Source organism: Corylus avellana, chromosome 7 (assembly GCF_965113065.1).
Source record: "Corylus avellana chromosome 7, dhCorAvel1.hap1.2, whole genome shotgun sequence".
NCBI lineage: Eukaryota > Viridiplantae > Streptophyta > Magnoliopsida > Fagales > Betulaceae > Corylus > Corylus avellana.
Genome location: NC_142496.1, coordinates 7,753,117 through 7,766,880, shown reverse-complemented (window position 1 = coordinate 7,766,880; position 13,764 = coordinate 7,753,117). Strand labels below are relative to the sequence as shown.

At 36.8% G+C, this 13,764-nt stretch overlaps 1 protein-coding gene and 2 pseudogenes across 1 annotated transcript; all 3 read left to right on the top strand.

The window, feature by feature from the left end:
* On the top strand, positions 1-7,922 carry LOC148584413 (uncharacterized; annotated as a pseudogene).
* Positions 2,125-3,160, top strand: LOC148584415 (uncharacterized). The gene is made up of 2 exons (XM_088518110.1): positions 2,125-2,487; positions 2,573-3,160. The coding sequence occupies exons 1-2, from the start codon at positions 2,125-2,127 to the stop codon at positions 3,158-3,160; spliced, it is 951 nt and encodes a 316-aa protein (XP_088374236.1).
* Positions 3,470-4,823, top strand: LOC148584414 (uncharacterized; annotated as a pseudogene).
* Positions 7,923-13,764: the final 5,842 nt, after the last annotated feature.

Here is a 13,764-nt window from a genome sequence, read left to right as displayed (position 1 = left end):
GCCAATATGGCTGCACTTTATGAAGCCTCAAGGAATGGGTGTATAAGCACCTTAACCACATTGATCCAAAGCGATGCACGCATCCTTGATAGAGTTTCACTCACATCTTTTACTGAGACCCCCTTACACTTATCTACTTTGCATGGCCGCCACCTTGAATTTAGTAAAATTCTTGTCAGCAAGAAGCTTAAACTTGCAAAAGAGGTAGACTCCTTGGGACAAACCCCTCTTCACTTGGCGTCTGCAGAGGGCCACACTGAGATACTACAAGCATTGTTGCAAACAAATATAAATGCTTGCTTAGCTCGTGATCAAGATGGGAGAATTCCTCTCCACTTAGCTGCAATGAGAGGAAGAATAGAGATCATAGAAAAGTTGATTAAAGCTTGACAAGAGTCCATCTTGATGAATCTCGAAAGAGAGAGTGTATTGCACTTGTGTATTCGATATAATCATCTCGATGCTCTGAAGTTGTTAGTGGAATTGGCTAATGGTAATGAATCATTCCTCAGCTCCAAAGACCACGATGGCAACTCAATATTGCATTTAGCGGTGATGCTCAAGCAAAAGCAGGTGCGATAACAATATCAATGGCTACTCTCTTAACAGAGATTTTTTTTTTTTTTTTTTTTTTTTTCTAAGTTATATATGACATAGAAATTATTTAGATCTACTTTTTATTTTTCCATCCCTTTTTCACTAGTCTGTTTGTATTCATAAAGTAGGACTAATTAAAATTTTAAATTGAAAAAAGTATATATATATAATTGTACAATAAGTTCAAAAAAAAAAAAAAAAAATCACGATCCCTTTGTTTGATGCGGTTCTTCTAAAGATCATGCAAACATTAGTAAATAACTCAAGAGAGAGATCATTCAATGTGGTTCAATTAAATTTAGTTGGAGTTGTTTTGTAGAAGTGCTTTCAGAATTTCTGCTAGTTGTTTGATGAGACAATAGACAATTTACTTTAGGTCCGGCGACTTTATGCAGGCAATAAAATAAATACTTTCGTTTTCAAAAATAAAAGGAGAGGCTAATGCCATGGAGAAGATTGGTCTCACAGCTTTAGATGTCTTAGGGTGCGTTTTTTAAAAAATAATCTGCAATTTTAAACCAAATCGCAATTTTAGGATGTTTAGGATTGCAATTTTAAAAACACAAAAAAATATGCGATTTCCGTAAGCTGATTAGAGGGTGCTTATTTGAAAAAGTGCGAATTTAAAACAAAATCACGATTTCTATTAAAAAGATATTTGGCGCAATAGTTACATTTTTTTGAGCGGAAATGAAGAAAATACCAAGAATACCTACCTAAAATATATTAAAACCCTTCTTTTATCCTTTTTTTTTTTTTTTTTTTTCCGTTCTGTCTCGTTCATCCTTTCTCCGCCCTGTAGCAGTATGCGTCGTTGTTGTCCATCTCTCTGCCTTCTACCAGGTAATAATCTCACCTTAATATTTTCTTTCTCTCTATATAACTCCTTTGCTTTTGTAAAATTTTTCACTGTTTATGTAGTTTGTATGATTACTTCTGCAAAATCAAAAAGATTTTTTACACCACTGTTTCTCTCCCGTGAAAATGATGGAGCGCCCTCCCTCAAAAATCCATGTTTTCTTTCTTTTTACCGTCTATTTTTTCTATGTATAAATGGAGGGACCCCTCTCTCCATCTCTTGGTGTTATTTTTAATGGGTATATATATATATATATATTTTAATGGGCGTGATGCACAATGATAATTTGTGATTTTTTTTTTTTATTTTAATTTTTATATTGTGCAGTGCACAGTGATCCGTTACTATGCATTGCACAGTAATAATTTAAAGTGATGACTTTTAATTTTTTTTTTAGTGCTATTTCGTTTCAATGTTGGTATCAACTCCACATGTCCATATATGAAACATAGTGAAGGATAAATTCAAACATTATTTATATATTAAAGAAACATGTTGCAACTTATAAGCTAAAAAATGATGAAAGTAAAAACTAAAATAAAGCTTTGACAGTTTATATATAGTTGAATGCTATACTTTTATGTTAATAATTCTTTTGGTTTTTATTGGTATATGAGATGGTTAATCTATTAGTGTCTGACTAGATTTCTAAAATTATAATTTTGTAGATGGATAGACAAAATACGATATCCAATCCTAACCCTGAATCAAAACAAAGTAACTCAGATGCTAGAGCTCTTTGGACATCACAATTTACTACAATCTTTTGTGAACTCTGTGTGGATGAGGTGTTTCAAGGTAATCGACCAAATACCCACTTTACAAAACATGGTTGGAAGAATATTGAGGTAGCATTTAGAAATAAGACCGGAAAGTCATGGGAATATCGTAAGTTCAAGAATAAGTGGGACACATTGAAAAAAGATTGGATTGCTTGGAACAAATTGAAACGAAGTGAAATTGGATTAGGATGGGACGCAACCAAAGGAACAATAGTTGCAACGAATGAATGGTGGGAAAGGAAGTTAAAGGTGTGTCTCTCATCATCAATTAATATGATTTTTTTAGTAATAGTTTGTACTTTTAGTTATTAATATAAGCATTTTAATTATGTAGGAGGTTCCTGAGGCTTCAAAATTCCGAGAAAGAGGTTTAGATAACCATCATTTATTAGACATAATGTTCAGAGACACTGTGGCTACTGGAGAAAGTGCATGGACTCCCTCTTCAGGTGGTTTACCAACTAATTTTGAGACTTCTGTGGAGGTGTTAGGTGACTCATCTGATGAGTTGAGTCCTCGATATAATCATGATGATATTGAGACACTTAGTCTTACACAGACACCTAATCCTACACAGCCATCTAATTCTACACAAACAGCTAATCCTACACAACCACCTAATCCTACACAGCCTCCCCAAGAAATGAGAAAGAAGGGAGTAGGTACCGTCATGCAAAGTAAAGGAAAGAAAGCAGGAACTGTGTCAAAGTTGCTACACGAGCTCAGCAAAATAAGTAATGCTGTTGAGTTAAAGGCCACAAGTCAAGCAAATTCAAGTAATAGTATTCGTGATGTCTTGAAGCGCATGTGCACCTTGGATGGTGTTGAGGAGGGTTTTGATTTCCATCGTATGGCAGCTCGTATTTTTCAGAATAAAGAAAAGAGAGAGGTGTTCGCTGTGTTGGAAAAACCACATTTGTAGCTTATGTTTCTAAAAGATGAAGCGAAATCGATAGACAACCGCCATTTCTTTACTTGATTAGCAAGTGGATAAATTTGCAATAAGACACTTGTTATTTTCGGTGTTGGGATGTTTGAACTATGTGTGTTTTTTTTTTATTATTATTATATTTGGACAATGTAATTTTAGTTTATCCACTTGATATGACTTATGTTATTTTATATTTGAATAATGCAAATTTGATAAGTGTGATTGTTGAACAATTTCTTTAAAAGATAGTTTTATGTGTTTTATCTTATTAATTGTTAATATTTTTTAGGTATCACTCACATGGACTATGATGATTATATGGATTATGGTAATGATGATCATTTTCATGATAATGACGAGAATGATGATGGTGATAGTGATGATGAATTTTACCATCTTGTTTTTGCTGGATGTCGTGCAGTAGTGACGTATGCCATTAAATACATTGATAAACAGCCTTGTAGAAATTCTAAAGAAACTGGATATAGGTGGTTGATACATATGATGACTGGAAATGAGACTATATGTCATGATATGTTTAGAATGAAACCACGTATTTTCTTTCAATTATGTAATGTTCTGCAACATACATATGGACTTCAGCACACGAGGCATATTAGACTAGAAGAGTCAGTAGGTATATGTTTGTTTATTCTAGCACAAGGATCATGTAATAGAATGGTTCAAGAAAGGTTCCAACATTCTGGCAAGACTATACATAGACATTTTCATACAGTTCTGAAAGCGCTAAACCTAAGGCAATGGATCTCATCAAACCTTCTGATCCCACCTTCAGTGACGTTCCCAAAAAAATTCGGCACAATCCATTGTATTGGCCACATTTTAAGGTACTTATTTTATTTGTTTATCAATATTGCTCAATGTGTGCTTACATTTTGTTAAAGTAACTTAATAAGTATCTAAAATTTAATGACATGTGTATTTTAGGACTGTATCAGTGCCATTGATGGAACACATATCCCAGTTGTTGTTAGAGAGGATAAGAAAATTCCATACAATGGAAGAAAAGGAACACCAACTCAAAATGCGATGGCGGCATGTTATTCGTATTTTTTTAGATGTTATTCGTAAACCATTTGCAAACTTTCCTAAACCACCACCAGGTATAGTATTTTTTTTTAATCTTATTGATTATGAATGCATATTGTTTATGTACATCTCATAGATGGTTATTATTATCGTGTGTAGGAAAATATTATTTAGTTCATGCTGGATACCCCTTAATGAAAGGGTACTTGACACCTCACAAAGGGGAGAGATATCACCTTCCCGATTTTCGACGAGCTGGTCAAGGAAATGGGATAGAGGAGAGGTTTAACTATGTTCACTCATCACTTAGAAGTGTTATAGAGCGAACTTTTGGTGTGTGGAAGAATAGGTGGCATATTTTAAGGCAAATGCCAACTTATGATATTAACGACCAAATGCTCATTGTAGTTGCTACTGCGGTCCTTCATAATTTTATTAGAATACAAGACAGAAGGATAAAGGGTTTAAGTAGGATAAAGATAACTTCGATAATGATGATGATGATGATGTAAGGAGTAACAGTCAGGAAAACATTGACAATATACATGACGAGGAGATGAAAGTGGTTCGTGACAATATAGCCCGATCCGTTTGTGGGCTGTAAACAGTGCTTTATTATTTATGTTTTAGGCTAATTTTTAATGTCCTTTAAGTTTTTTTTTGGTGATTTATCAAGTACTAATTTAAATTATTGGTGAATTATGTAACAGTTAAATTTGATAAATATTATTAGTTTAATTTGATGGATTGTTCTTGTATTTTTTATTATATGTCTGTTTGGAATATGTTTCAAGAAAAAAAATATACGAAAACAAAAAAGCATATAGAAACAAGTAATATAGCAATATATAATTGCCTAAGTAGAAAACTCAAAGTTAATGTCAAATTATAAGTCATACTTTTGTTTGCATAGGTGTTAAAAATGGAGGCTTATAGACAATGTTAGTTATTTTACTGTTATAAAGAAATGTCCTTATGGGTAATTTGGTCATGAAACCGCAATTATATGCTAATGTTATCCAAACACTCAATTGATAAAAAAAGTACTTTTTAGCATGTTTTGCCAAACGCCTGTGTGATTTTAAAAAGTAGCGATTTTAAAAACGCAATTTTTAAAAACGCAATTTTTAAAATCGCACTTATTGAAAGCGCACTCCCAAACGGGCCCTTAGAGGCCTACGTCTATCCAAGAGATGTGAAATGGTTTGAAATCCAAAACATTCTCAAGGAAGCTGGTGTCAGAAGATCAACGAATCGAAAGCCTTCCCTATCACCAACACTGAGTAGTAACGGTGTTGATGAAGCACAACCATCTCAATCAAGGTTTAGGGGGTGGTGGGAGCGCATTCGTTCATTATTAGTTAAACACTTGATGCACGAAGAAAATTGGATCCAGGAAACACGTGGTACATTGATGGTAGTAGCCACTGTGATTGCAACCATGGCTTTCCAAGCTGGGATCAGCCCACCAGGGGGTGTTTGGCAAGAAAATAGAACAACACCAATGAGAGGTTTCAATTGTACGGAAGATAATATATGTAAAGCCGGCACAACTGTTCTTTCTTATAATGATCAGGATCATGATGACTACCAATTCTTCTTAACTTGCAATACCTCCTCTTTCTTGGCATCTGTGTCCGTCATACTTTTGGTCATTAGTGGATTTGCTCATTATATTTTTCATATATTCCATAATTATGCTGATATTGAAATATTCTCTATTTATGGGTTGATTGTAATCATATATTGGGATTGTAATCAAATTAGGGGGATTTGATTACCAAACTTGCATTTAGACATTACCCTATAAATAGAGACTTTTGTATTGTAGACAAATAAAGTTAATGAGCACAATGTAGCCTTTAGAGGTATTCTGAATGGTGGACGTAGGTTTCTAGCACCGAACCACCCGTAAGTTCTTTGTGTTCATTTTCTATATTGCTTCCGCTTATATTTTCTCATCTTTATTATTTCAACATGGTATCAGAGCCATTGTATGATCTAATGGTCTGTGTATTTCTTTTCGGTATTTCTTTCTCTTCAATTTATTGTTTTGTTTCTTGAAAAAAAAAAAAACAAAACAAAAAAATCCTCCGGCAGCTTGCCAAGCCGTCCCCGCCACATCTCCATGCCGATCGCTGCCGCCATAAGACCTCAACCCCAAGGCGCCGGTTGGCCATCGCCACTGCCGGACTCACCTTGCCACACCGCATGATAAGTCATTGCTAGAGACGACCAGATCTGGAGCATCTCCAGCCATTCTAGTCAACGGAACTGGCATTGCATCCGGCGTCATCCAACCGTCTAGAGAGAGCCACGCCACCTTCTGGCCTTCTCCGGCGTCAGCCCACCATCCAAACAAAGCCGCGCCACCCTTCTGGGCTTCTCCGGCATTAGCCCATTGTCCACCAGGCCGCGTCCCACAAATGCCATTTAGACCACGCCGCCCTTCCACCGTCGGCCCTCATCACCAAGATCCGCGCTGTCCAGTCAGCCTCTCCGTCCACCTACGAGGTTTATAAAATATACAATGGGGATGTGGGTCGCCTTTGTGGGTAAGTTCTGCTGAATCGTTGGGTTTTATGAGTGAATTCAGCTGATGTTAAAGTTATGTTGAAGGTTGAAAAAAAAAAAAAAAATGCTGTGTGTGGCATGGAGTGAGGAGAGATAAAAGAAAGAAAAGAAAAGGGAGAAAAGAGAAGGTGTCAACCAAGTGAAAAAAAAAAAAAAAAAAAAAAAGGTGTCGGCCAAGTGTTAAAAAAAAACAAAAACAAAAACAAAAACAAAAAAAGGAAGATGAAGCGGTCCAAGTGGACCACATCACACACGCCACGCGCTAGTCAGGTTCGGTGTGCCGATCTAATAACCACCCAAGTGGGCTCATTTTCTTTTTATTTTTGGCCCAAGTCGGCTATTTTTATTTTTGGCTCATTGTCAGCCCTGGCCCGTTGTCGGCCCCTTTTGAAGTTTGGCTCGTTGTCAGCCATAGCCTGTTATCGGCCATTTTTGGAGTTTTGGCCCATTGTCGGTCCTTTTGAATCTGCATTCACGAGCCACTTGCCACCGTCGCTGGCCGCCCCGCTAACCTCTATCTCTTCTGGCAATCTCCACCATCTACGGCTCGTTCCCGGCCCCCGCCACCGCTGTCATCATTGTTTCGGATTTCAAACTCAAGGTTCCAGAATATTCTATCTTGAGTTTTAGGGGGGATGTTAGAATATATGAAAAATATATTATATTTTCCATATATTCCACAATTATGCTGATATTGAAATATTCTCTATTTATGGGTTGATTGTAATCATTTATTGGGATTGTAATCAAATTAGGGGGATTTGATTACCAAACTTGTATTTAGACACTACCCTATAAATAGAGACCTTTGTATTGTAGACAAATAAAGTTAATGAGCACAATATAGCCCTTAGGGGTATTCCGAATGGTCGACGTAGGTGTCTAGGACCGAATCACCCATAAGTTCTTTGTGTTCATTTTCTATATTGCATCCGCTTATATTCTCCCATATTTATTATTTCAACACTTTATGTGGCTTTTGACAGTAGCCTTGACATTCTCCGTCTCTTTCATGATACTTAGCTATATTAGGGCAATCCCTCTAGTGACCCCGATGGATATCTCAAGTACGGTCTTGAATATAATTTTAGTCATTTGGCAGGGAGTGATTGCGTTTGTTGGTAGATAAGAAGTAGAAGAAGAGTGGGCCTACAGAACGAGGAGGAGAGACTGCTAATGTATTGTGGAAGAAGAAAAATGTTTTCTTTAGGTTGCCGTATTGAAAAGATAATTTATTGCGACACAGCCTTAATGTCATTCACATTGAGAAAAATGTGATGGACAACATACTTGGCGCAATACTGGACATTCCAGGGAAAACGAAGGACAACCTCCAAGCCTACACAGACTTGCAAGAAATGGGGTTGAGACATACACTTCACCCATACATGGGCGAGGATGGTCAAACATATATGCCCCAACTTGCCACACGATGTCTAAGGACGAGAAAACACTTTTTTTTTTTTAAAGTGCTTCAAAATGTAAGGGTGCCAGATGGATATGCCTTGAACATCTCCTGATGTGTACGACTTAATGATTGTACGATATTCGGTTTGAAGAGTCATGACAGTCACATCATTATGCAACAACTTCTCACTATTGCATTGAGTGGATCACTGCCAAGTAACGTGATTAAACCACTTGTTGGGATGTCTACATTCTTCAGGGGCCTATGTTCAACGTCATTGACACAAGAGGATATGGACCGACTAGAGGGTGACTTTTGTATCACTTTGTGTCAGATGAAACAGGTCTTCCCCCCCCAGGTTTTTTATCATAATGATTTACTTGGTCGTGCATCTTGTCTATGAATGCGATTCGGTGGACCGGTACAGTATAAGTGGATGTATCCGACAAAGAGGTAAAATAACTTTACGATTATTCATCAATTTATTTTCCCTCCATTATAAAATCGTCACTAGTTGTAATGAATGAATTATGTTTAGATGTAGGAGCCTTGGGGGGTTCAAATCTAATGTACGCAATAAAGAGGCTCCTAAGGGCTGCATTGCGGAGGACTACATAACAACTAAGTTGGTGGCGTTCTGCTCGAGGTATTTATATAATGCACTAACATTTTACAATAGGGCTCAAAGAAACCCGGATGGTTCTAAGGGGTGGGAACACGAGTCATCCTCGACCGTGTCACATTGACACAGATTCACCGATACATTATGTTTAACTCGGACGAGTTCCTTGAATTGCGGACGTAAGTCGTGTTAGTAGTCTATGCAAGTTCAATATCACCTTGCACCTTTAGTTGTGAGTTATAATAGAACTAATTTCATATTGTAGGATACGCATGGATACACTTAGGCAATCATGCGATGGGGGCGAACGACAGAGGATCAGTTGAAAACCCAACATCATGAATTGTTTTGTGATTGGTATTGTGACTACATAAGACTACTGTGCAATCTAACGATTAAAGTCCGATTATATTTACTTATGGTTCATAATAACTAACAAAACTAACTTCTTTATGGTCAATTGTACCTAATACACTCGCAGCTCGAACGATTAGATGATCGACGCAGGAAGGAATAGGTGACAAACTAGTAATGCATTGTAAAGGGCCGAAGGAGACAGTTACCAGATATAATAGATATGTGGTTAATGGGAAACTGTTTCGCACTCTTACATTCGATGCCGAAAAGAGGACGCAGAACAACGGCGTGTGCGTGCCGACTGTTGATGGCGAAATGTACTACAAGAAGTTAACGGAAGTAATTGAGGTAGAGTACTTCGATAGGACCAAGTACGTTCTGTTCAAGTGTGATTGGGCGGACAATACGAAGGACATGGGGTACAAGGTAGACGAGTATGGCATGATCCTTGTCAACTTCAAAAACCTTGTGCATCGGGGCTAGCAAAATACTGATTGGGCTTGTGTTGTAAGAACTAAACCTAGAAACGTATACGACATTTGTCAGGTTGAAGGTCCTGATGATGAATGTGCCAACTACCACGAGTGTGAGTCCTTCATATTGACCAGCAATAATGAAGTGGATCAGTAGGATGACATTGACTACGCCCGACCAGACTTAGATCCAATAATTGTTTGTGGTTCAAAAAAATAAATTTATATATGTAGTTCACATTAATTGACTTGTTTTCTGTTATTTCTTTCTACATTGATTGGTAATTGTGGTGCATATTTTGTCTATTGTATACATAATTAATTGAGTGCGTGATGTGTTTCACAAATAGATATGAGTACCAGAGGGAAGAGTAGACGACGGAGGTCCCCACAAGTAGACGACCAGGGGTATAGACCAGTACTTCCAGAGCATGTGGAAGGGCAGATGGGGTATCAGTCTCAGCTGTCTCCATACAACATGGACCGAGAGTATCGTACGCCTAGTCCGGTGCCTACGATGAGCGAGTTAGGGATATGTTCACATGGCCATGTAGAGCGGTTATTCTCCCTTGACGAGAACACATGTTTGAACTTCAATGAGCCATTGCAACAAGAGGACAGCGAGACATAGGAAGCGGCGGACATGGATGATGGGACAGGTGCCACGTATGACTCGTAGCCGGATGATCCTACTCCACAAGTGTTGGGTAGTCGCCAGGTCTGGACAATAAGTAAGTATATATGCTTCAAATACCAATATTGAATACGTATATAAGTTATGTAGTTAGTATTGAATTCTAAATAATTAACATTGGCAATTATTAATGTGTTAGGCATTGATCGAGATGGGTGCACCCATATTTAAGTGGTGACCATTAAACCATTGAACAAGACGTGGGATGTCCCCAACGGGCAAAAGGTCATGTACGAGTACAATAGAGCGTGGCAGCCCGTAGGATTTAGCGGGTTGAAATTTCGAAGGACGACTGGCAACATCATAAGGAGCGAGAATTATGCTAGATTACGGGATGACTGGACGGAGGTACTGCCCCATACGAAGGAAGATATATGGGACGCCTTGATGGTATGTTTAAACTATCTGTTATCTTTTAGCATGTATATTTCATTATGTCAAATGCTGTTAATGCATTAATTATATGCCTTACTTTTTTAACTTGTGCAGGCGGATTTCTACATCCCGCCTGAGTACAATCTTGATGCGATAGAAAATGACGCGTTGCGAGATATGGGTGTGAAGCTGAAGAGTTGGAGACACTTTGTGAAAGACGCGATAAAAATTCAGCCGAGCGATACTCCTGACACCTTGAAGGCAAGAATGGGTTACGATGCCGTTTCGAAATACGACGCCTATGACTTGGATGGGTTGTTGGATAAATGGTGCGACCCAAAGAATCAGACAGGTCACGAGTGTAGTTTCATTAATTGTAATTGTGTTAGGGCTGACATATTAAGAATGTTATTTGTGTAGAAGTATGCTACCTATATGAAGGCATTGCGAGCAAAAAAAAACACACCTCACTGCACCTAGTCAATGAGCTTTGCTAGGGCGACACATGAAGAGGTATTTGTCTTATTTACCGCATATATATAGATATATATACGTATCTAGCCATATGTTTATTTATTTATTTTTTTGTTTGATGATTTTTTTTTTTTGGGCAAAATCCACTTTAGCCCCCTAAAGTTTCATGGGTTTTTCAATTTGAACCCCAAAGTTCAAAAATTGGCAATGTACCCCCCTAATGTTTCAAAAATTTTCAATTTAAACCTTCCATTACTAATTTTCGTCAAATTGGACGAAAATCTATGAAATTATGTAATTACCCTCAGGCATTTTTTTTTAAAAAAAAATTCGTCCAATTTAATAGAAATTAGTAACATAAGGTTTAAATTGAAAATTTTTGAAACATTAGGAGGTACATTGCCAATTTTTAAACTTTGGGGTTCAAATTGAAAAACACCAGAAACTTCAGGGGTTAAAGTGGATTTTTGCAGACCTTATCTTTAGGCAGTACTCCTACTCGAGCGCAAGCTTACATCTTGACACACACATTAAAAAGAATAGTGACTATCCAAATGATGTGGTCAGGGAGAGATATGTAAGTACTCACTGATATATATTTTGATAAATTATTTATGATTAAACTTCTTTATATGAGATACTAACTTATTATTTAACGTACAGGAGTGGATGAAGGAATTGATACCCAATGACCCTGCATTGATGTCGAGCTTGACTGAAGGGACGGTATGGTGAACACCGAATGTCGCATATGCTCAGGTGCACGAAAATAAGCCTGAGTACGCTGGTAGGGTCTGATAGGTGGGTCCAAATGTTTTACCGGTGCGGGGCAGCATACATTCGTACTATACACCATCTCAAGCACGGTCGCAGAACCTTGAGAACTTCTCGTTCTCACAGATGACGGATAGGATTAGAGAACTTGAAGAGGAGCGGACTCAAGAAAGACGTGTGATGGATGAGATGGCCAAACAGATTGAAGAACAAAAAGCTCAGATAGCAGAGAAAGATGCCATCTTTGAGGCCCGTTTCCGCCAGCTTGAGGCCATGGTCGCGTCAACCTCTGGATCCATGCCCGGCAGAGGTAATTCTATATTTGTGTTGTTTTTGTTATTCTTCGGTTAATATGACTATAGCCCGCATCGATCATTTTAACGGTTAGAATTGTGTCTCCACAAAAGTCTCAGTTAGCAACGCATTGTTCTCGTGGTTCATTTTAAAACTAACGTATATTTGCCTCACTGTATATTTGTGTTTTGAATTTTTTTATTGATTATCATTGGTTCACAACTCATTTGCAGGTAATGCAGATAAGGTGTTGGGGGATGACTATGTTGACTTGGATTGAGCACATGGTTTCTCATCACTGTTTGTTAAGTTTTATATATATTTTGTTACTATTTGTAGATGTATATAGTTAGATCAAACTATATGTTTGTTGAGACTAGTTGGAACTTATATGTGTTGTATATTTGTCTTTGATTGAATATTTGTAGAAGATAGAACAAAGATAGTTTGATTGTATATTTGTTTTGTATTGTGTTGGAACGTATTTTCGATGTAGATGTTTGTAGTGTTGGAACATATTTTTGATGTAGATATTTGTTTTATTTTGTGTTGTGTTGGAACGTAGTAAATGTGTTGGAATTTTGTTTAATTAATTTGTGTTGAAATTTCATATGTATTGGATGTATATTCAAATTGAATTGGAATTTCATATGTGTATTGGGTTGGATGTATTGGATATGTTTGATGTATTGGATTAATTGGACATATTGGATATGTTTGATGTATTGGATTAATTGGATGTATCTGATTAACTGGATGTATTGGATATGTTTGATGTATTGGATTAATTGGATGTATTTGATTAATTGGATTTATTGGAGATGTTTGCTATATAGGATGTATTTGATTAATTGGATTTATTGGAGATGTTTGCTATATAGGATATGTTTAATGTATTGGATTAATTGGATGTACTGGATATGTTTGATATATTGGAGATATTTGATGTATTGGATATATTAGATTAATTAGATGTATTAGATATGTTTGATGTATTGAAGATGTTTGATGTATTGGATGTATTGGATTAATTGGGTGTATTTGATTAATTAGATGTATTGGATATATTTGATGTAAATGTAGATATTGGATATCAGGTTAATACGTAAATCTGGGTATAAACCCGAATAATTCAGAAAATATATAAATGAAAAAGAAAAAAAAAAAATATATATATATATATATATATTTGACATGTCAAATGGTGTGACGCGTCAATCATTTTTTGACGTGGTGAAACTTACCACGTCAAAAAAAATTTTGACGCGGTGAAACTCACCACGTCAAAAAAATTTTGACGTGGTGAAACTCACCACGTCAAAATTTTTTTGACGTCGTGAAACTCACCATGTCAAAAAAATTTTGATGTGGTAAATTTCACCATGTCAAAAAAAGTATTGACGTGGTGAAAATCACAACGTCAAATTTTTTTTTGACGTGGTAAAACTGGAACGTCAAAATTTTTTTTTTTGACGTTCCACTTTCTGACACGTCAGAAAT